The sequence below is a fragment of the Ambystoma mexicanum genome, chromosome 3q (assembly GCF_040938575.1).
Source record: "Ambystoma mexicanum isolate Mex_15411 chromosome 3q, UKY_AmexF1_1, whole genome shotgun sequence".
Taxonomy (NCBI): Eukaryota; Metazoa; Chordata; class Amphibia; order Caudata; family Ambystomatidae; genus Ambystoma; species Ambystoma mexicanum.
Genome location: NC_090926.1, coordinates 1,243,143,203 through 1,243,167,208, shown reverse-complemented (window position 1 = coordinate 1,243,167,208; position 24,006 = coordinate 1,243,143,203). Strand labels below are relative to the sequence as shown.

The 24,006-nt window shown below is 49.0% G+C and overlaps 1 protein-coding gene across 13 annotated transcripts in view; it reads right to left on the bottom strand.

Annotated features, from left to right (window-relative positions):
* NFIX (nuclear factor I X) overlaps positions 1-24,006 on the bottom strand; it is a 2,606,865-nt gene that overhangs the window by 746,226 nt on the left and 1,836,633 nt on the right. For all 13 annotated transcript variants that reach the window (XM_069604191.1, XM_069604190.1, XM_069604198.1 and 10 more), the window contains one exon: positions 23,364-23,426. In XM_069604191.1, the coding sequence (XP_069460292.1) occupies positions 23,364-23,426 (63 nt within the window). The remainder of the gene's footprint in view (positions 1-23,363; positions 23,427-24,006) is intronic.

The window sequence follows — 24,006 nt, the reverse complement described above, 5'->3', positions numbered from 1 at the left end:
TGGCTTTCCAAATTTTAATTCTGTTGAAGTGTCCACTCCACTGGCCGTCTGCACATTAGAAAGTTTGGACTCCTCAGAAATGAAGCTATAAGGGACATTTGGTGTTCCATACTGTAAACCAAAGGGCACATCATAATAGATGGCTCATTGTCCACATAAATAGAGGTCAGAGATTTAAAGAAATCCTTTCTTGGTAAAGGAGTGAAGGTTTTTACAGGTAAAGGTGTCGAAGGTTTCGAAAGTTTCGAGTCTGATGCCCGAGGAGTCGTTGATGTCTTTGAGGTAGACGTTTTCGACTTCGAAGGCACCAAAGACTTAGATGGCATTGGTACCGTTGATGGCGCCACTGGTGTCGATAGGCCATCTAGCGTCGATGGCGCAGCTGGCGTCGATGGCATTGACGACCTCGACTTGTTTATCGAATTATGACTCGAAGGATCCCTCAATGATTTCTCATCGTGTCGAGGCCTTGACGGCTCTCGATGTGGATATGGCCTTCATCCCGGGCTTGAGGGCGCATGGGATTTGGCTCAAGCCCTTTCCTTAATGGCTTTAGAAGGCACGGTAGGAACATGGCTTGTCAAGGGTTTCTGCCTCTCATATATTTTAAGCATTTCTTGCCTGAATGCTTCCTTTTTGGCAGTAGCGGCGGCCTTAGTGGGACAGGATATAAGTATCTCAGGAGAGGAACCAGACAAGGACATCAAAGTAGGCGACTTATGGCACCTCTTCTTCGACTTCCTTGATGACAACGAGGAGTGATATGATATGATATGGTATTTATAACACGCCTGTACACAAGTGTTTCAAGGCGTGACGAGGCAAGGGAGGGGGCAAAGGGAGGACAGAAAACGATCCTACTAGACCAGGTGTCATTCAGATTGCTCAAGTGCATGGGAAGGGGGGAAAAATGAAAAGTGCGTGGGGGAAGGGAGAGGGGAAAGTGCAGTACATGGGAAAGTAGAATAAATAAGATAAATAAACGGCCAGCTGCTGGCAAGTGCAAGGAAGTGCAGACATAAGTGCTGGTAGAGGGACTGTAGGGATACAGAAAATGTTCCCCAGGTGCAGGGGTTGCCAAGGAGGCAGTGCAGGTGGGCAATTGACGGGGCCTGGGCCAGAGATCAGAAGGGTGGCCTGGTAACCAGAGCAGTTTCAGTCAGGAAAATCAGCAGGGGAGAGGTGGAGAGAAAGCAGAAGCAAAGAGGAAGGTTTTGAGGTGCTTCCGTAACCGGAGATGGTTCTCCTCAAGTTTCAGGGAGGCAGGAAGGCTGTTCCAGAGAGAGGCCCCTGCTGAAGAGAGCTCGTTGCTTGGAGAAGCGACTGACCCTGAGGGAGTTGGAGGCGGATGAGCGAAGAGCTCGAGAAGGAAGATATTTAGGAAGAGAGAGTTGAAGGTATTGCGGCCCCAGACCCCAGAAGGCCTTGTGTACAATGCAGAGGGTTTTGAACTTAATCCTCGCAGCCACTGGGAGCCAGTGCAGAAATTTCAGTCCTGGAGAGATACGATTCCTGGGCTTGAGGCCAAGGACAAGTCTCGCAGTCCTGTTCTGGATAAGTTGCAGAGGGCGGAGAGTAGAAGCAGGCAGATTTAGATAGAGGCTGTTACAATAGTTCAGCCTAGAGAGGACCAGGGCTCTGGAGACAATGAGCTTCTGGGGGAAGGAGAGGAAAGGAAGAATACCTCTAAGGAGGTGCAGCTGGTAGTGTGACTTCTTAGAGACGTCAGAGATGTGAGGGGAGAAGGAGAGTGCAGAGTCGAAGATGACCCTGAGGTTTTTAGCCTTGCAGGTGGGAGTAGGAAGAGGGCCAAGAGAGGCCGGCCAGAGAGCTGCAGGGAAGGAGGGAGTGGGTGTGCCGATGAGTAGAATCTCAGTCTTACTGGCATTAAGGCAGAGGTCGTTGGCGGCACACCACTCCTGGATGGCAGACAGTCAAGATGAGGGAAGGAGAGGGGGAGGCCGAGGGTAGCCTGAAAATGAGCTGGGTATCATCTGCATAGCACTGAAAGTTAGGACTGAGAGCGGCGATGCGGTGGGCAAGGTGTGCCAGATATTGGTTGAACAGCCAGGGAGAGAGGTTAGATCCCTGGGGGACACCACAGGTTGAGAAAAAGATGTCAGAGATTAAGGACCCAAGTTAGACCTGGGAGGGTCGGTTGGAGAGAAAAGAAGTCAGCCACGCTAGAGCCTGACCAGGATGGCATGGTTGACAGTGTCAAAGGCAGAAGAGAGATCAAGCAAGATGAGAACGCATGGTATGTTAGAGTCAAGGTTGGTGAGCAGGTCTTCACGGATGTTCAGGAGAGCAGTTTCCGTGCTTCTGGCAGCTCTGAAGCAAGACTGATGGTCATGAAGACAACCAACAGATTCAGTGTGGAGATTGAGCTGGGAGATGGCCAGTTTCTCCAGGAGCTTGCCCAGGAAGGGAGTGATGGAGATTGGGCGATAGTTAGCTGGGCAGGAGGGGTCTGCAGAGGGATTCTTAATAAGAGGATGCATAAGGGAGTGCTTCAGGGGGGAAGGGAAGACTCTAGTGGTGAAGGAGTGATTGCAGAAATCAACCAGGGCAGGAGCCAGGGAGTCGATGTGTCCTTGATAGTTTTGGAGGAACAGGGGTGATCCTGTTTCAACGAGACTTTCATAGATCGGACTTCTAATGACAGGGGCAAGGATATCAAGAGTATCAGATATAGAAGAGTGGAGCATGGAGAGGGCTGTGTCAAGGTGAGAGTCAGCCAGAGGGGGAGGAGGGGGTGAGAAGGTGTCGTCGAAAGCCTCAACTGACATGTGCTTCATGGGTCGGATGACCGAGAAGGTGGGTGGCAGTGACGAAGGTGACTTGGCCTGCGGGGTAGGGAGGTTGAGGTGGGAGGATTCACTCCAGGAGAGAGGAGTGGAGAGAGGGACAGAGAGGGGAAGGTCTGAAGAGATCAGAACATCGAGAGTGTGCCCTGCAGAATGAGTCAGGCCAAAGGGGAGAATGGTGACTGAGAGAGAGTCGCAGAGGTCACGAAAGAGTCCAGAGGGAGGACAGGAGGCATCAAGGTGGATGTTGAAGTCTCAAAGGAGGAGTTGAGTGGTTGAGGCCAGGAGTGGGAGCTCCTTGACCTGGACCTTTTTGCCTTCTTTCTTCCAGGAGAATCACCTCTCGCATTGTCAGAAGAAGGTTTCTTCGACTGGGTAGTCAATGGGGATTTCTTTGTGAATCTACCTACCGCCAATGTCCCCTTACGCTCCGTCAGAGCTTTTCCGGTCATCGACTGACACTTTGAATAGGTCGAGGTCTTGTAATCCACACCGAGACACCACAAGCATACTCTACTCGATGCAGATCGATCAGCGACATCTTGGCATGGCAGTCTTGACACTTTTTAAACCCGGTCTTCGGGGTAGTCGGTGTCGAAGAGGAAGAACTATTTGTCTATTGCGCCAGGAAATATTAAAGTGCGCTGTAGTTTCCGATGCATAAGCTTGCTCGAAAAAACAGAAATGAAGCCAACAAGCACTGTACGTGCTGTATATGCCTTCGATTACATCATCCTCGAGATATAGGCCCTTGAGGGACATCGAGTCGACTGCATCGGCACACAGCGATTTCTGCTGAAATTTGTTTTCCAAAGCAGCTGAAGCTGGATATTATATATCAAAGATGAGGAATATGTGGGCGGACACAATCCATTGCAAGTGTTGAACTACCTCTACCAGAATGCAGAGGGCTCCATGTGTGATAGTTTGTCATATGTATGTGCAGCAACAGTGCACACTTGTAAATGGCAAAATGAGCAGCTAATGTGCACGAGTTCATGGCTCGCAAGTCCAAGGTATTCTTTATGCAACTTATAGATTGCAGGGGTCCCTACTACTGGGGGGCTGAGGCGTGTAGGACATCTCTTTCTACTGTTTTCCCACTGTTTCTGTCCACATTCACCTACCACACCGTCTAACCCGAATAGGGTCAGTCCTGGCCTCTGGAATTGGCCATTCCAGTTCAGCAATGCTGGTGTTGGTTATTCTAGGACATTCATTGCTTTTTCACACAAAACAACTCCACGCTTCAAAGCATTGTTTGGCCAACACGCAACACCTTACGCTACAATGTATGATATTCAATATGATGCCTGCCTACATGTACACTCCTTATCATGAATGCTTTTTACAATCGTCGCTTGCTGGAGCACCGTGCACCCAAGCTGTCGCAAACATCACCCTCGCCATTTGCCTGCTAGATTTAGTCCTGCCCTGACGATCTTTATTTGTTCCCCTCTCTCGTTTCTGCACCCTTTTCCCCTTTCCTCACAGAATAGGATCGGGAAACTGCTGCTGGAGACACACTACACCTCTCTTTGGACAAGCCTAGGCTCTTAAAAGAACACTACGATGGTAGTTTGGTGCAGTATAAAAACTTAGATCACATAAAAAATAAGGATAAACACTTAAACGGATGGGGGGATTTAAGTGAAAGTGCTCTGAGGGGTCTGCTGCAGTCCCTAGTATAATATCTGCCCATTAGTGGCTTCGAAGCCATTTGCATGGACACTTGACGCTCTGGCGGATCTGGAAGAGAAGAGGGCTGGGGTTTGGTTAGCAGAGAGAGTCAAAATGCAAGATGACTTTGCTTATGTTTATGCATGCAGTTTGGAAAAACCACGGACTGTGTGTCGGTCTGTTTCTATATGGGTGGTTTGTGTGCAGAGCACATGCAGTATAGCTTCCTATGCCCGTAGTGAGTGGATGAGTTGATATCTAAGATGGCTGTAGCAGCAGTCTCAGGAATGGCATCTGTTGGAAGGGGTGTCCAATCGCTAATGTGTGGGTGGCTTGGATGGCATGCATGCTGTGCAGTGTGGGGAGCAGTCAGTGGAGACCTGGATGGGCCTTATAGCACCTTGCAAAGGCAAAGGACCCGCCATTGCGCGATGCCACGTTGGGAGGGCTGTGGGCTGCTTGTGAGAGGTAGTGACTGGAGGATGCGGCAGGATGTAGCTTCGGGCAGAGAGGTGGGAGGGGTGCCGTGCCACCTGGATTTTCTTTTAAATGGAAGGGCCAGAGGGTGAGGAGAGCACGGTTTGCTGCCTCGCCCTGCTGGAAGGATCCTTGCTGCTGCACTCCTGCTGCCTGACTCGAGCCACAGCAGCTGCTGACCTTGTCTTTTTCCCATCCCACACACTGTTAAGTTAGGTTGATGAGGGTCGTTTAGGTGCAGGAGGGCCATGTGAACACTGATATCGACTTCTGGGGGACTCCGGAGACCGAATAGTGCTGAGAGGTGGACACAGGCCTCCCCTCCAATCGTAATAGGTCTACAGCCACCGGGGGTCCGGGCGAGAGGTGGGGAGGGCGGCATCAGGGGGCAGTTTGGACCGGTAACGTAGGGACCGGCTCCTGGTATTGCCCCCCCAACGGCATGGTGGGGAGGGGATAGGCCTCACCACCATGCACCTGTTCGGGGGCTGGAGACATGCTCCGCCTGGACCGCTTGCCAATATAAGAATGTTTAAATGCGATCATTTTGTTGTACAATTTATTTGTTAAGAATGTCGCATTTCAGTTGGAAAATGTGTTTTTGCTGTTCAATAAAACGTGGCCGGAATGGCATCCAAAAATAATGTGCCTGATCTTCTCACTTCTCCCCTGGCACTGCCCTCCTGCAGAGCCCACCCACATCTTTGTAGAGGTACGCCTCGGGTAGGGTATTGTGAGCAGAGATCCTAAGGCATTCCGGAATCGGTTGGAGTTCCTAGCAGCAGAAAGTATGCAGAGCATCATCCTACGTCATATTGGAGAGACATTTGTAGCGACATAAGGGAGCGGGTAGGAGTGGGTACCAAGACAACAGTGGAACGAAATTGCTCCAGGGGGAACTCCCCATCAGGACACATATGAGCAGAATTGTAGTGGGGCACCCAGGAGCAACATCACAGTGCGACAAAATGACAGTGGGCCACCTACGAATAAAATGAAAGTGGGGATTTGGAAGGAAATTCCAGTGGGAAGAATAATAGTGGGGGCACCCAGATGCAGGACTGCAGTTCGGGCACATGGGAGCAAAATCAGTGGGCTACGTAGCAGCAGAATTGCATTGGGATATCAGGAAACAATTTAGTATGATCAGCAAGTCACTGATGGGTGCCAACTATCCCGAAACCACCTATAGCAAGGCATAACATAGCATATAGTTTAAAAGCAAGAGAGTGCGTGAAAAAAAGGCCCTGCATCCCTGGCTAAGGTGTGCCTGGGGGTCTGTAAAGGAAGACCGGAGACACAATGTAGAGAGGCACAAGTTAGTTTATTCACAAGGGGCCTGCCGTGCCCATCCACTCCTCATCGCCTCCAACGGTTCACTGGGTCACGCGAACCAAGCTCCGTAAGATTACAAGGAGATTGGTTCGCGTGCCCCAACATTCCAATGAGATTTCCTCTACACACCTCCCTCCTTAACGAAACAAGAAACATTTTCAATTTCCTTAACGAAACAAGAAACATTTTCAATTAAAATTTCCAAAGCTAAAATTAACATTTCTGCTTTTCTACTTAATAAGTATAATAGATAATAATTGCATTTGAACATTTGAACTCATTCTGACTCCTAAGCTTGTATCAAAGCGATACAAATAATCCCCCCCTCTCTAAGGAAACTTTTCTCTAAGAACACAATGAGTTCTCTAGCTAGCCAATTCCAAAAGAGTCTGCCGGATCGCCACTGGAGGTACCACACATTGTCCTCTCCTCAATTTGTCTTCACTTATGTTCAACTCCTCCTTAACTTCCCACCATATGTCAAATCTTTTATCCAAACTATTCTTGTGGGGCCATCCCTTCACCGTCCATTCTTTGATCAACTTGAGCTCTTCATCAGAATCTTCTCCCTGCAACCACTTTTCTTGAGCCACTGCCTCCTTAACTTCAGCTACCACCGATTCTTCCACTGTCTCATCCTCCACTATCTCAGTTTCACTTAAAGGCATCCTCGATAGGCAATCTGCTACAACATTCTTCTTCCCTGGCAGACAACTCAGGTCAAAATTATACCCTTGAAGACCCAAGCCCCACCTGCTTATCCTTGGCGAACCTAAAGCCCACCTTCCACTCTCAAACAACTGTACTAATGGCTTGTGATCAGAGCGAACTACAAATCGCCTGCCCCACAAGAAATATTTAAAATTCACCACAGCCCAAAACATAGACGGTGCTTTACTGATTGCTTCTTTGATGCCTTCAAATGCCTTCCCACATTCCGGAGACCACTCAAATCTCAACCCCTTTTTAAGTATCATTCTTGTTAGGGCCGACACTATAGCAAAATCTTTCACAAAACGATGGTAATATTCTGCAAGGCCTAAAAAAGACCTCACTTGGTCCTTGTCCGTCGGTACAGGGGCTTTTTCCACAGCTTCTACCAAACATTTTTTTGGTCTCACACCCAGTTCATCGATCTCATGTCCGAGATACTCCAACTTGCTCACTGCAATCTTACGCTTATCTCTTCTCACAGTCATACCAGCTTTCGACAACCTTCCTAACACTTGCCTCAAAACCTCATCATGTTCATCCTTAGAGTTCGCAAACACAAGCATATCATCTTGGAACACTACAACATTCCTCACACCCTCCATCACTTTGTCCATAACTCTCTGAAATACGGCCGCTGCCGAGGCAATACCAAATGGCATCCTTCGATACTTGAAAGTTCCAAAAACTGTAATGAACGCTGTCAAATGCTGGCACTCTTCCTTCAAGGGAATCTGGTGATAAGCCTGCGAAAGGTCAATCACAGAAAATACTTTGGCCTTATCGAGAGTCGATAACTTGTCACTGATTATCGGCAAAGGGTGCCTGTCCACAAGAATGTTCCTGTTGATGTCCCTCATATCAACACAAAGTCTTATATCACCATTTGCCTTGGCTGCCACGACGACTGGTGATAACCATTCTGAACTCTCACTTTCTTCAATAATTCCTTTCTGTAATAAGGACTCAATTTCAGTCTTTAGCCTCTCTCTTAGGTTATGAGGTATCGGCCTCATCTTATGCACCTAGGGAACTGGTCCTGCTTTTAAGCGAATCTCATGTTCAAAATCTCTCACCATTCCCAATTCTCCCTTAAAAACTGCCGGGAACTCCTCCTCCCACTTGTCATGAACCTCAGCCACAGAAACTGGCTCTTCGGCACTTGCTTGTATCCTGATTCCGAGCTTGCGCTGTTCCTCCCAGCCTAGCAAAGACAAGCCTTCCTGTGTGACAAATACTTTTGAATCACATCTCCTGCCCTTATACTTAATCACTGCTTGGAATTTGACTAACACGTCTATCTTCACATTTCCATAGGCATATGGCTCTATGCCGTGCTCCTTCAATTCTCCTACTTTTCTTTGCAAACAGACTTCATATGTTTTCCTCGAAATCAGAGTCCATGCAGAGCCAGAGCAACTATCCACTTTTAATGCCACCACTCTTCCGTTCATCATAAATACATCGGTTGGAGCACTATGTTTGCCGGATACTTCCGATATTTCCAGCACGTGTTTGGTCTGAGTCAGCTGAGCAATATCCGTGTTTTCATCCTGCTCCGAGACCCTTGCACTTGACCCTATGTACTGCACTTGCCCTGATTCTCTACACACTCTGACGAAATGCCCTTTCTTCTTGCACTTCAAGCAGAAAATGTCCTTTGCAGGACAAAACGTGCTTGTAGAGAAATGGCGATTGCTGCCACATTTTGTAGCATTTGACTTTTCTACTCAAATTCATTTTTTTGAATGCTCTCACAGCCGCTACTTCCCCCTCTGTTTTTTCACTTTTCATCGTGGACATGTATTTGTGGGTCTGTTCCATTCCCAGTGCAATCTCAATTGCTACTTCTAAAGTCACATCCTTGGTTAACAACCTCTCTTGTATTTTCATGTTGCTTGTGCAACGCACTACTTGATCCCGTATCAATGAGTCAGTCAGTACTCCGAATTCACAGGTGTGACTTAAGGATCTTAGTGCTGCCACAAAGTTTTCCACTGGCTCCTGTGGTTCTTGGACACTCTAAAAGAATTTGTGCCTTTCAAATGTTGTGTTCTTTTTTTGCCTCAAAGTGGATTTCCAGTCCAGTTTTCTTTCAGCTATATTGTACTGGTCCATATCACCTTGTCCCTCTAGGGGGGCTGAGGGAAGCCATCATAGACACTACGACCCTCAGTGCCCAGGTTGTGCAGAAGGATCGCCTCTTTCCTTCCTGCAGCAAATTTGTCGCCCCAATTGCTACCAGGTAGGTATCAAAAATCTTCTTCCACCTGTCCCACCTTATGGGTGGTGCTCACGGCTCAGATAAGAAAGGTGGGGGCGGGGCCATGCTAGCTGCAGCCATGATGGATGTAAAGCGTCACTTGCTCCACCCAGAAACCTTAAACTTGCTTGTCTGTTCCACTAGACTACTTTGTAATTGTCTCTAATTTGCTTCCACTTCAGGCTTGCTAGTCAGCAATGTCGACAATTGTTCGCAACACTGTCTCTGTGTGCACTTCCCTTCACGTTCATGTGCCGTGACAATTCCACATAAAACTCCCTAACTTCAAATCCTTTTTTTTTTCCTCTGGGGCCGGTTGGGCTTGTTTTTCCCTTCGTGCCGAGGGCGTTGTCCCTCTTGAATTCCTGAGTCGTCGGCCTGTGTCAGCTCCTGCCTCCCCTCCTCCTCACCTCTAATGTGCACTGCCAGGGGAGCTCAGCTGATCACACAGCCATGCGCGGCTTCAGATGCGGCTCCGGCGGCTCCAGCAGCACCGCCGCTCCACCCAGCCCTGGGCCTCCAGCCGTCCGCGCTGGCGAGGCCCTGCCTGCAGGGAGGGGCTGGGGTGGCGCTGCGGCTGCTTACAGCGAGTCTGCTTCTCGCTCGCCGCGGACCGCGGACCGGCTGTGTGCCGTGGCGGGCCCCCTAAACCTCGTCGCCAATGTAAAGGAAGGCCGGAGGCACAATGTAGAGAGGCACAAGTTAGTTTATTCACAAGGGGCCCTCCGTGCCCATCCACTCCTCATCACCTACAACGGTTCACTGGGTCACGCGAACCAAGCTCCATAAGATTACAAGGAGATTGGTTCGCGTGCCCCAACATTCCAATGAGATTTTCTCTACAGGGTCCAAGGGCAATGGCAGGGACACTTTCTAGCACCCACACAGTATTTATGATTGTTCTCCAGTGGTGTACTGGTTTGTAGGGAGTTTGGGAAAAGACAAGAGGGGCAGAGCCTCTGAGGGACTGCCTGTGCGGGTGGGGGGCATTCTAGTTAGCCCCAGGCATAGCGCTGTGACAAACATGGGAACGGTACCGGAACCTTTGGCAGTGAAAAATTGAGCTTCCCCTTTAAATTTAGTATAGCGTGCTGGGGTGCGGCCTCGGGCATGTGAAAGCCCTGCCGAGGCCCCTCCCTCTGGCGCCTCAGCTCAGTCCCCTTTGAACACATCGGACGCTTAGATACCTGGCTACTCTTAGTACAAATTAGCCCTTGGCATACTAGCGGGGGAAGGCAGGTGGGACGGATGGAGGAAAGAGGACTCTGGACTCTGAGTACTCTAGTCACTAAGGTGAGTAACTTTAATTACTAGTACGCCCCATCCCCTTTCCTCCATCCTTGCGGTTGATTCTACCGAACAAGAACATAGGGTGGAGCTGTGATAACCTGTCTCATATCTAGGACGAAGCAAAAAAGGTTCTTCAAAACACTGCATCGCGCCTGGACCTGGTATCCAGTGAGTAGTGCTTACAGAAGGCAGACGGAGTGGCCCAAGTAGGCTGCCTAGCTAATGACATCCCAAGAGGCATGTCTCTGAAACACAACGGCCGTCGCCTTGGCTCTGACTGCATGGGCCTGAATCCTCTCAGGAACAGGTTTGCCCATGGCCATGTACGCCTCTGAGATGGCCTGAACCATCCAATGGGCGATGGAAGCCTTAGAAGCCTGAGAGCACACCCCAAAAGTCACAAACAATGCATCAGACTTCATGAAGGATTTTGTCCAAGAAAGATAAGTCTTGAGGACCCTCTTGAGGAATTGGGCCCTCTCTGCCTCTGACTGCAGGTACAGGAAGAACACCGGCAGGCAGACCTCTTGATTCAGATGAAATGGAGAGACAACCTTGGGCAAAAAGTTTGGGTGAGTGTGCAAGATGATCTTGTTGTGAAACGTGGTGAAGGGCTTGCCCGAGGACAACGCCTGCAGCTCACTAACCCTGTGAAAGAGGGAGGGGCCTCGGCAGGGCTTTTACATGCCCGAGACCGCACCGCAGCACGCTATACTAAATTTAAAGGGGAAGCTCAATTTTTCACTGCCAAAGGTCAGGTACTGTCCCCATATTGGGGGACGCCCACAAGGATGGCGGAAAGGGAACTATGGACTATGAGTACTCTAGTACTCATATCCACCAGTAAAACTGTCTTTAGTGTCATCATGTGGATGTCCATAGAAGCCATTGGCTCGAAAGTTGACGCTGCAAAAGCTGCAAGAAGCACATCAAGGTCCCAGACCAGATGTGGCCTATGCACGGGCGGAAATAGCCTAGACAGCCCCTTAACGTGGATTTTAACCACCGGGTGGGCTGGAGAAAACACATCCTCGGGAGAATTCTTGTAAGCCCCAATGACCGTCAAATAAGTGCGGCATGTCTGCACCTGAACTAAAGAAGGAGCCAGGTGTGTTGAAAAGGCCAGTATGTCCCCCAGAGGACAGGGTACAGAACCTTTTCACGAGCCGAATGGCAGAACCTAGTTCATTTACTCTTATACTTGGACTGTGTTGAGGGCCTCCTGGCCTGCTGAATGATGTCCCAAGTGTCATCCAAAAATTAAGCATGCTGAAGCCTCAGCTGGTTAGGAACCAGGCCGCCAGAACCAGTTTGGCCGGGTACGGATGTTCCACCGCCCCACCCTGCTGTGTCAGGAATCCCCTGCTGGAGATCGGAAGGTGAACGGGACTTTGGGGGCACAACTGCAGCAGTTCCGAAAACCAGGGTCTCGAAGGCCAGTGAAGGGCAATCAGGATGAGGCTGCAACCCACCAAAGCCTGAAACTTGTGGAGGGTCCTTTGGAGCAGAGGGGTGGGTGGGACGTATAACATCTGCGGCTGTGCCAACAGATCTGGAAGGCATCTCCCGAGACCCCTAACACTGTCCTGCACATGAAGCATACCAGGGGCACTTGGAATTCAGAGGGGATGTGGACAAATCAAGGACTGCGAACCCCCAAAGCTGCAACAGGGGCAACAAATCAGTGTGCATCTCCCACTCGTAAGTGTTGAACGTCAGGCGGCTCAGTTGATCCGCTACTGTATTGCAGTCCCCCAGAAGGTGGTCTGCTGAAATCCAAACTCCCTTCGTCAGACAGAGGGCATGGCGGTTGTGGCAGAGAACGAGCGGTTGCATGAGGCACATCTCGTGAATCCTCCTGCAGCCAACATGCGCCGGGGAGGCGAGGCCTCAAAGGGAAAATAAGTAAGATTGAAAAAACAAAACAGGGATCAAGCGAAAAGCTAAAAAAGTCTGCATGCTAGCTGCCAGGTCCGACACTGTCCATATGGAAAAAGGGACTGAGGTGAGGCGCCAGAGTATGGGGCACCAGCAGGGTGTTCCCATGCCCGAGGCTATGCCCTCGCGCGTTATACTTAATTTAAAGACGAAGCACAGTTTTTCACTGCCAAAGGTTCCACCACCGTCCCCATATTAGGGGACACCCACAATAGATGGAGTAAAGGGGATGGGACGTATGAGTAAGTATCTTTCACAGTGAGTACCTCTGAAAGGCCAGAATGGCTAGCACAGTTCCAGTCCGTGCACCAGTACCTCTGAAAGGCTAGAATAGCTAGTACAGTTCCAGTCCACGCACCAGTAACCCTGTAAGGCTAGACTGGCTGGGACAGTTGCAGTCCACACGCCAGTACCTCTGAAAGGCCAGAATGGCTGGTACAGTTCCAGTTCACGCACCAGTACCTCTGATAGATTAGAATGGCTGCTACAGTTCCAGTCCACGCCCCAGTATCCATGCAAGGCTAGAATGTCTGGGAATAGTTCCAGTGCACGGGCCAGTAACTCTGAAAGGCCAGAATGGCTGGGACAGTTCTAGTTCACGCACCCGTACCTCTGAAAGGCTAGAATGGCTGGGACAGTTCCAGTCCACGCACCAGTACCTCTGAAAGGCTAGAATGGCTGGGACAGTTCCAGTCCACGCACCAGTACCTCTGAAACGCTTGAATGGCTGGGACAGTTCCAGTCCACGCACCAGTACCTCTGAAAGGCCAGAATGGCTGGGACAGTTCCAGTTCACGCACCAGTACCTCTGAAAGGCTAGAATGGCTGGGACAGTTCCAGTGCAGTTCCAGTAACTCTGAAAAGTTGTTGCTGAGCCAGAGTATAGGAGGGTGCTCATGCACCTCACCAATTGTCAGTACCTGTATCCTTCCCACTGGTCCTGCTACGTTTGCTGCAAGGTATGGGGAGTCCAGCCAAGTACTGCACCCATCTTGGATCGGAATAGTCAGCATATGAGTTAAGTAACTGGTATCCAATAACAATACCTGCCATTTGTTGGACGACCTGTCAAATGATGGGGAAGCTGGAATTTCATGGAAATACCTGGCAGCTGATTTGTGTGCATGGCATTGTAGTAGTAGCTGAGCATTTGGTGGAAGTACCTGGCATACGTTATAAGTGCATAGTCCTTCATGGGGCGATCTAGCATATGAACATGTGATGGGAATGTTTTCCATGATACATGTAAATATGGCATGAGGGCAATACCTGCAAATGCCCAGAGTACATGGCATTGGATACAACGTGATACAAGGGCCTGTGATTGTGATGGCAACACATGGCATGGGATGTGAGAACCTGGCATTTAGAGGTAATATCTAGCATGAGTACTTGGCGTTTGAAGGGAATATCTGATAGGTGATGTGATTACCTGGGCATTCAATGTCAACAGCAAACGATACAGGAAACTATTTCACTGTACAAAACCCCACACGGTTAGCTTCACAAACGATTGCCCGCATCCATACAGACCACATACTGGTCAGCAGACATCTAAACATGCTGCGGTAGTTTGTACTTTTTGGTTCGGCCCATCTTCCCAAGTTTATGCAAAAATTAACCTAAAAAATGCATATGTCATGCAGTTTTTAAACAAGGCCCATTGGCTGACCTTTTTCCCGGGCCTATATTTGGATCCATCCCGCCACTGGCAGCATTATCAAAAAAGCGACAGGCCTAAAGAAAATCAGGCAAAAAACAACAAATCGCCCACTACCCATGCCGACCTCAGAGGACTGCGCGCACAATGTCACCTTTCATAAGGCTTAGTTGGCACAGGACATACCATTGACTGCGAAGGAAGGCCTCAAGCTGGTGTAGACAGCGCCAGCTGCTCGGACGGATGTTCACGGCCTCTATTGGACTAAATGTAGGCCAAGACCAGGGGCAGTCTTCTATACAGCACGGAGGCTAGCCAGTCTAGCCGTCAGGCCTCAATGGTACCTAGCGCAAGGAGCATACTCTGAGAGCCCCCTCCGTTATATACAGCAGTTCTCACCTCAGCTTTGCTCGTTGCCGTCATTACAAAACGCTCCGGGACTTCTCTTTCCATCGGTGTTGCAGAGCAATGCGCAGTTTAGCTCGCCATCTCAGCTGGGCAGCATTATGCGATTGTGCTCACTGCTGAGGAGGTGTTGCTCGGCCGGTTCCTCTCATTCCCTCTGCGGTGAACCAACCGCCCGTACTGTTGGCTGCTGGAGAGTTACTTTGGTCGCTTTAGGTCAACGTCTCTTGCTTGCAGTTGCTGGAGGGCTGGAGGGCTTCATTGTTTTTGGAGCTGTAAGCTTTGGCTTCCCTCAAGTTTGTTGAATCTATAAGAGTCCGGAGGTATGGTGTGGGCGGCAAATGGGTACTGCATAACATCATACTGGCACAAGTGGTGGAGAGTAGGAACTAGGACTTTCTCCATTGACACCATACCTCTCAGGGGAAGGACTGGCTCTGAATTAACCCTGGGGTGAGATGGCTTCCAGTCAGTGTCAGACTAGGGCATGCAATTTTCTCGGGCACCAATGAAAAAGTGGCCCACCGTTGCAAATTACAATGCATTCCTTTTGTGACAGACTGTTTGAGTAGTACCCAAGGGCGAGTTTTTTGATAAAATGTCATGTAAATTGTGCGTTTTAAAGAATATTTATCCAGCGAACTGGTTAAAACTAATAGCCGCATAGTGAAGCAACTCATCAAACTGACCCATATTGGCCAAAAAAGTACCCACTTTGACCAAAAAAGACTGGCCGACACCAGCAGTTTGCTATTTCTGGTTTGGGCATTGCCCTTGTGCCCTATAAGCCAGTCCGAGCCTGGTTCCAATGTTCTCTTGACAAAGACAGGGTCTCTAACCTAAGCTGCAGTTCTCATCTCTCTATAAGTAGTAGGAGCACTGTTAACTGAGCTGCAGAGTCCCCCTCGCTGTACACAGTAGGGGCTCTGCTACCTGAACTGCACATCTCAGCTCTCCATGAGCAGTAGCAGCTTTGTTACTTGAGCTGCGGTTAGAAAAGGTTACTTACCATAGTGACTACTGTACTCCTAGTGGAGAGTCCACCTTCCTCCAGACTTGTGAGATTTCTTGCTTGCGGGAACCGAACCATAGCATTTTGGTGCACCGCAAAACATCCCTCAATTTTGATTGGTCGCATACATGTGCACATGTTTGTACGCTACCAGGTCCTTCCAGGAAGCACCCCTATGCTCGCCCCTTCGGTTCTTTCCAGTCACCTCGGCTGTATCTGACTGATGCAGGTGGGAGGGCGTATCACGGAATGGGGACCTTGGACTAGGTGTACGGTAGTGCCAAAGCGATTAACTTTCTTACCCCTTCCCTATTCCTCCATACTTGTCAGAGACTAACCAGCAGTCACACACTGAAGGGGCGGTGGTCCTGACAATAGCTTACCAAACAGGTTTTGCAGCACTGCATAGCCAAACTGAGCGTCCGCTCGAGAACTGAAGTCCAACAGTAGTGCTGACAAAAATCAGTGAGCAAGGCCCAAGTGGCGGATCTGGCAACAACCTCAGAGGTAACACATCTCTGAAAGGCCAAGGCTTCCTTAACTTGAACCACATGAGCATGAAGCCCATGGGGCACTGCAGTCACTGGGACCTGTGGCTTTAAGTGATAAAAAGACAATCCAGTGGGTAATCGTTGCTTTACAAGCTACCGGATCACTGAACTTTCCCCAGTTGAGAAAGGAGAGGAACAGGTAAGAAACTATTCCCTTCTCCAGCATTGGATCTTTCATGGATTCACATGCTTAGAATAGAATGCACAGCAGTGAACTTGAAACAATGGAGGAGGTGTAAATGCAATTCAGCACCCACCCCATCCTGCAAAAGGCGAATCATAATCAAATAGGATTCAAAACTAACAATATGCCACAGTACTACACCGAGTAACATTTATATAAGCCAAAAAAGCATACATTAAACACACGCGTTTACCTCTATGCGTATATTCGTACATACATATATATACATATATATATATATATATATATATATATATATATATATATATATATATATGCCTATACAAATACATATCCAGACCAGCATAGACCCTCCTCAAAGAGAAGGGCTTACCTTATTGAAAAAGATGTCGCAAGACAGCTCGTCCCATTTGAATCTCGTCCGCATGCTGTCGGTCGAGGCAGTAGTGGCGGGTGAATGTATGGGGCACTGACCATGCTGCCGCTCTGCAAATGTCTGTCAGTGGAACCCCCGCCCACAACGCCGTCGCCGATGAAGTCGCCCTGGTCGAATGAGCTCTCGGACGTCCTTGTAGCGGTTTCCCCGCTTTTGAGTGACAGAAGGCAATCGTCGACGAGACCCATCGGGCCAGTCCTTGTTTTGAAATTGCCTTCCCCTTTGTCGAAGGCCCATATGAAACGAAGAGTTGCTGCGTAGATCGAAGTTGTTGAGTTCGATTAAGGTAAAATTTTAGAGCTCTCTTGACATCCAGGGTATGCAAGACCTTTTCCGCAGCTGATGAGGGAGTCGCGAAGAAGGTGGGCAGGACCATGGATGAATGTTTATGATAAGTCGTAGGAACTTTCGGGATGAAACGAGGACTCGTTGACAAGACCACTTTGTCTTTGAAAAATCTGAGATATGGAGGGTCTATGACCAATGCTTGTAACTCTGAGATCCGTCTAGCTGATGTTATGGCAATTAGAAAAGCCACTTTCCATGATAAAAACTTCATCGACGACGTGGCCATCGGCTCAAAGGGTGGTTTCATTAACCCTGCAAGTACCATGTTAAGGCTCCACGTCGGTGGAAACCGCTTAACCGGGGGAAACGTCCGGAATAAACCTCCCATGAAGTGTTTCACTAACCTTCACTAAACAAGGGCGTTGATTTCCTCCCTCTTGTGAACCTGGAGATGGCCGCCAGATGAACCTTTAGTGATGAAAAAGACAAACCACTCTTCGCCAAATGTAGTAGATATGGGAGAATCTGTTCCAGAGTAACCCTCAGAGGTTCCACTCCTGCCTGTCCTTGGCACCACGTACAGAATCTCCTCCACTTACACCTGTAGGACTTGTTGGTGGACGGGGCCCGCGCAGCCTGTAATATCTTCCGACAGTCCGAGGGAATGCTCAAGGCACCAAATTCTGAAAAGTCAGGAGCCAAGCTGTGAGGTTGAGGCTGCTCAGTTTGTGATGCCACACCGTTCCTTCGTCCCCGGACAAGAGGTTGGGCACCTTCGGGAACGCTATCGGGCGATCCACTGACAGATTAAGCAGGTCAGAAAACCATGGTTGCCTCGGCCAACATGGCGCTATCAAGATGACTCGGCACCTGTATCTGCGTATCCACTGCAGAGTTCTCCGTATCAGAGGGAACGGAGGGAAGGCGTAGAGGAAATTGCCCGTCCACGGGAAGGAAAACGCTTCCCCCACCGAATCTTCCTGTGGCCACCTGCTGGCGTACATCTCGCACTTCCTGTTCGCCTTCGTGGCGAAGAGATCCAGTTGAGGTCGCCCCCATTTTTCGAAGATCTTCGACAATTGATCGGTGTCTATTTCCCACTCGTGAATCTGGTCCATATTTCTGCTCAGCGAGTCCGCCTGCTCGTTCCTCACTCCTGGCAGGTGATGAGCTACGATGGATATATCGTGTTTTAGAGCCCAGTGCCACACTTTCTGAGCCTTGATGGAGAGGGTTCTGGATCGCGTGCCGCCTTGTTTCCTTAAGTAAAACATTGCCGTGGTGTTGTCCGTCAGAACTCTCACTGTGGATCCCTTGATGTGAGGCCTTGTGTCTGCAGAGTGCCCATGTGCGCTCCCCAGCCAGTTAGGGACGCGTCCGTCACCACAGTGAATCGGAACTCCGGCTCCTGTAGGGGTACCCCTTTGGAAATATTCTGAACTTTCTTCCACCACCGAAGAGTTGATAGGAGCTCGTCATCGTCGACGATCAGCCTGTCTGACCAGAGGCCCTGAGCATGCGTCCAACGGTCTGGCAAAAACTGTTGCACTGGCCTCATGAAAAGGCGGCAGTTGGGCACCAGAGGAATGCAGGACACCATAGCTCCCAGGATTGATGTATATTTTCCCACACGACAGCCTGGAATTGATTTTCAACTGACTTGCCAATCGACTGAGCCTGGTGATCCTGTCGAGGGATGGTCTAACTAACCCCAACTGGGTCTCGAACTGTGCACCCAGAAACACCAAGGTTTTGGACGGCGTTAACGAGGATTTTTCGTAGTTTATTGCAAATCCCATTCGTTGCAAGAGGCTCATGGTGTCCTGTAGACTCCTGTGCGTCGACGCCGGGGAGGACCCCCTCACCAACCAGTCATCGAGATACAGGTATACATGGTGGCCTTGCCTTCTCAGCCAGGCTGCCACCGGAGCCAGGTATTTCGTGAACGTTCTGGGGGAAGATTTCAGTCCAAAGGGAAGAACTGTGAACTTGTAGTGAGTCCGCCCTACCACAAACCTTAGGTACTTCTTGTGTCGCCGACACATCGGTATGTGGAAGTATGCATCCTGCAGGTCCAGAAACGCCAGAAAATCCCCTTCTTGAACTGACCTGATCACCTCCTGGAGTGTGAGCATCTTGAACTTTGTGTTTTTCAGAGACTTGTTTAGCTCGCGCAGTTCTAGGATGGGACGCCACTTTCCATTTGGCTTTTTCACCACAAAGTATCGGGAATAAACCCCTTGACCCCTTTGTGACGATGGGACCAGTTCTAAAGCCCCTTTTTGTAGCATAAGTGCTACTTCCTGCAGCAACACGCTCAGATGGGATTGAGCTACACACGCCGGTGGAATATGCGGAGGGTTGCTCTTGAATTGCAGGGAATGACAGCATTTTACAGTGTCCAACACCCATTGATCTGTTGTTATCAGCTCCCATTCGTTGATGTAACATGATACTCTGCCCCCCAGAACGTTCCGATGCCCGTCATTGCTGGTCTTTACTCTGTTTATCCCTCGTTGACGACGAGTAACTTGCTCTCTTCTTGGGGGCCTGGTAGTCCCGGCGACGTTTAGCCGCTTGCGGAGCTCGCCTGTATCCCTGAGAGGAATATGCTGGCCTACCGAAGGGTCGGCCCCTCGATGAAAATCTGGAATTCCCTGATACTCCTCTGAAGGGACGAAAAGACCGGAAACTCCGACCACTCTGGAGAGCCCCCAAGGAACGCGCCGTGTCCGAGTCCTCCTTCATACCCTTCAGGGCTTTGTCAACCTTCTCGCCGAAGAGGAGGTCTCCTTCAAACGGCATATCCAGTACCTTGTACTGCACCTCCGTTTGGAAGTTGGTGCATTTTAGCCATGCCTGTCGTCGGAGAACTACGCCGTTGTTCACTTGCTTAAACCACGACTCCGCAAGGTCCACCGCGATGTTAATTGCGTGATTCGAAGCCTCCTCACCTTCCCTGACCAGCAACATAACTGCTTTTCGATGTTCATCTGGAAAGTGTTCGAGTATGGGTGCCAAACCGATGCCACATCTCCCTGTCGTATCTAGCAACTATGGCGAGCGAATTGGCCGCCTTCACTGTGGTAGCACCTACCGACAGGACTTTTTTGCCGAACGCATCCTGGCGTCTAGCATCACTTTCCGGAGGGGTCGTACACTTGTGTTGAGCCCTTGCCTTTCTCGCCGCCGCTGCCGATACCACAGAGTCAGGTGTTGGTTGAGAGGAAAGGCACTTGGGAGTAGAGTCTGGGGCTTTGAATTTTGTCTCTAGGCGACCCTTCATCGCTGGCTCTGAGAAAGGTTGACGCATGGTCTGAAGACCTTCCTTCCACACATGATCTAGGAGGGGCACTGAAAACACTGACCTCCTCCTTTTGCCCATGTGGTCGAAAAGAAAACAGTCCTTCTTTTCTTCCTCTTGGGCCATGCCAAATTCCGTGCAAGCCCTGGCCATCATGTTGTGGAATGACCCGATATCGTCTGGGGGAGACGGCTGAGCCGGGCTCCTCGTGTTTCCAATTCCGCATCGGACTCCCAAGTCGGATCCCTGGAGGGGGAAAGGGAGACCACCGACGACGCTCTGTTGCCTGATTCCGAATCCAACATTTCCCCTTCCTCGCGGCGTGGGGCCAAGAGATTTGCCACCGGAGGCTCTGCCGTGGTGGTTGAAGGTGGAGGGCGGCGAGACGGGCCCGGGTCGTCGACGACCGACCTGGCTGGAGTTGTTCGGGGCAGTCTGTCATCCAGTGTCTTCAGCAGCGTTTGCAGCGTGGACAAAACCTCCAATGACAAAAATGACTGTGGATTGAGCAGGGGGGTAGAACCCGGAATGCTCCCGGGGAAAGGTGTGGTAAGTTGTAACCCCAGGTCTGCAGGGGCAGCTATCCTTTCACCCTCGTCTCCCGAGGATACGGACAAAGCCTCCTGCTGTAGAAGAGTGTCCGGCAAAATTTGGTCGTAGGCCTCTGGACGCCAGGCCTCTTGAGGGGTGTCCGTCGACGAAGCAATAGTTGGCCCCGTCGTCGACGTCGTCGTCGTCGCCTGCAATCCAGGACCGGTTGATGTTAACTGCGACGGCGGCAGAGAAGTAGATGACGACTTCCCAACCATCGACGACGGTGGTGGTCGCGCAGGCTTATGTGTTGCTCCCGCCTTTTCCAAACTCGACCTGCGTTTCTCTGTCTCTCGACTCAAGGTCGATCTATGACGATCACCCAAGGAGGATTTAGATTTTTCTTTGTCTTTCCTCGCTGAAGATGAGGACGAAGAGGCCTTCTTCGAAGAAGAGTCCCTGGAATGGCCTACTGACGATTCCTTATCCACCGGTGGTTCCGATGATGATGAGCGGCGCGGGGCACCTGAAGATTTTGACACCGAGGCCGCGCTTCCTGTGGAGCCCACTTCCGAAGGCGGGTATGCCCCCGCTCCGTCGTTCAACCATGCGACAAGTCTGCGACTCCGATCCTTAAGAGTCTTCTGGGAGAAGCCTTACATATGTCGCACTTGTCAGCCAAGTGATGAGGGTGCAGACAGTAAATGCAGTCCATATGTCCGTCCCCCTCGTAGACCTTCTTTAGTCCGCACGTAGCGCACGGGCGGAACAGTGCTTTCCCCGACATTAGGAGAAAAAACCGCAACAGCACAACCTAACCAAGTAGAAAATACACAAGGTGTACCCACTTTGGAGACGGTTGAAATCTGAAGGGAGCCACGGGGGCGGGGCATTTATACCACTACGTCCTAGTGGGGCGTGCGTGCACGGCCCAAAACGACGTAGATAGGACACAAAAGTGCTGAACGTTTTCCTACGGGAAAAGGCTTTATAAGCTTACCAAGGGTTCCGAGTCTGTCGACGGGGAATATTCTAAGCATGTGAATCCATGAAAGATCCAATGCTGGAGAAAAAGAGGGATATTTAGAGATTAAGTTTACAAACGTAATTACCTTACATTACTTTCTTCACTAAAGCTACAGTACTATCTAATTCAGAAAAACAACCAATCTGTTTTGGTTGCTCCAAAGTACATACGAATCGAAACTCTAAAGACAGTAAATGCTCTGAAATAATTCATTAACAATTTCAAGTATTTTTTCAATTCAGTTTCTAGACAATTCACAACTAAGGCTTCCAGTTTTCAGTTTTTACTGATTTTTACGCATAAATGCAGACGAAAATCAATCTACTTTCCGTCTGTATTTATAAAAATGGGGAAAAACAGGTCTTTCTGTCTGGTTCTCTATGATGTCACTCATACATCACAGGCCAATCACATTGCAGATTGGCAGCATGGAGAGTGTAAAAGTTGTATAAAAATAGCATTAAAGTTCTTCAAATTGCTGACAGCATATATCTTAAGGCAGCAACAGTCACAGGAGCAACCGTTTGTTGTAATGGAAAAAATTGCGCTAGCATTTCTTTCCTATATGGCTGCATGCAGGCTTTAATAAATGCATTTTTGTATTAGAACAAATGTAGAAAAATACTAGCTGCAAATAATCTTTTTATAAGACAAATAATAAATGTGAACAAATACAGAAAAAAAGGCTCAAAAATAAACATGGTTAAAAAATACAGACGGAAATGGCAGAACTATGAAACCGGAAGACTTATTCATAATCAAGAAAACAATTTCATTGATCAATTGTGTATTCATCTACTTTCCAAAGGATTAAGTATATCCTAAGTTTACATTTCATAAACGAAAAGTATAGTTAGAGGTTCCACTTGACCAAAATTAAAACATAGATTCCAATACATATTCTTCTTAACCTGGCCAACATGTGTTTCACACCACCTATGACCAAAATAATGACTGTTGTGTGTGTTAGTATTATGGACTAAAACATATTTAGAAGTAGAATTTCTAATAAAGATTACTGTCCAACTAGTAGTGTATTTAGTGTATGAATTTCTTTCAAGTTATGATTCATTCGTATTCACAATTAGCTGCAGTCCTCACCTCTCTATAAACCGTAGAAGCCTGCAACTTTGGGCTGCAGTTCTGACCCCTATTAGCAGTAGCAGCTAAGTAACCTGAGCTGCAGTTCTCACGTCTCTGTTAACTTTCTCTAAGTAGTAGGAACTCCTCATCTCCCTATACATTGCAGGGACTCTGTTACCTGAGGGGCATTTCCCAGCTATCTACAGGCAGTAGGAGATGTGTTACCTGATCTGTAGTTTTGAATACTCTATATGCAGTAGGAGATCGGTTACGTGGGGCAGCAGCTCTGACATTTCTCCTCTCTGGGCACTGGGAGCTCTGTTAGCTGAGCTGTTGCTCTCATCACTCCTCTCCACCATCCCCCAATTTCAGTCTATTGCTGGGTGCAGTAATCAGGTGTAGCGGTGGCTGAATACTTACCATTGGGTGGGGGTTTGATGTCTGCATCTACTTGCTGGTTTGAGCTGTCTGATTGTCCAGATTCTGAAAATATAAAAAAAGAATGTGTTAAAATTGCATGAAGTTATAAAATAGGTTTCACATAAATATAATACTAGAACTGTCACAATAATGCTCTTAGGTTACTGGACACCTTGCACCTCGCTCTACGTTCGCTTGTGTGACACCAACCTTTACTTTAGATGTAGTCCCGCACATAGTATGTTTATATGTAAGGGACGTATAGAGCAAGAACATAGCTAGCAAGCAATGGAGCGCTGTACAAAAAAGGGAAAACACAGAGAAACGGACATAGAGAGAGGTAGGGGAAAAGAGGGCACGAGAGCGGGTCAAGGTTCCCAGTGATCGTACCAGGGGTAAACGTGAAACCAGGTATGTCTCATAGAACTGGATCGCTTTGCCCCATGTTTGACTGGCCCTGATTGAGGAAGAAGAGACATTTGCCACTAGTACTTTAGTGGTAAATGCACAAGATCAGCTATGGGAAATTACGAAACCATTCGAGGAGTTCAAGGTAGCAACTCTGAATTTTAAAAAAAAGAAATTGGCCAAAGACATTTGGGACTTTAAATTGGAGTTTGTCTATCCATATACAGCTGACAAT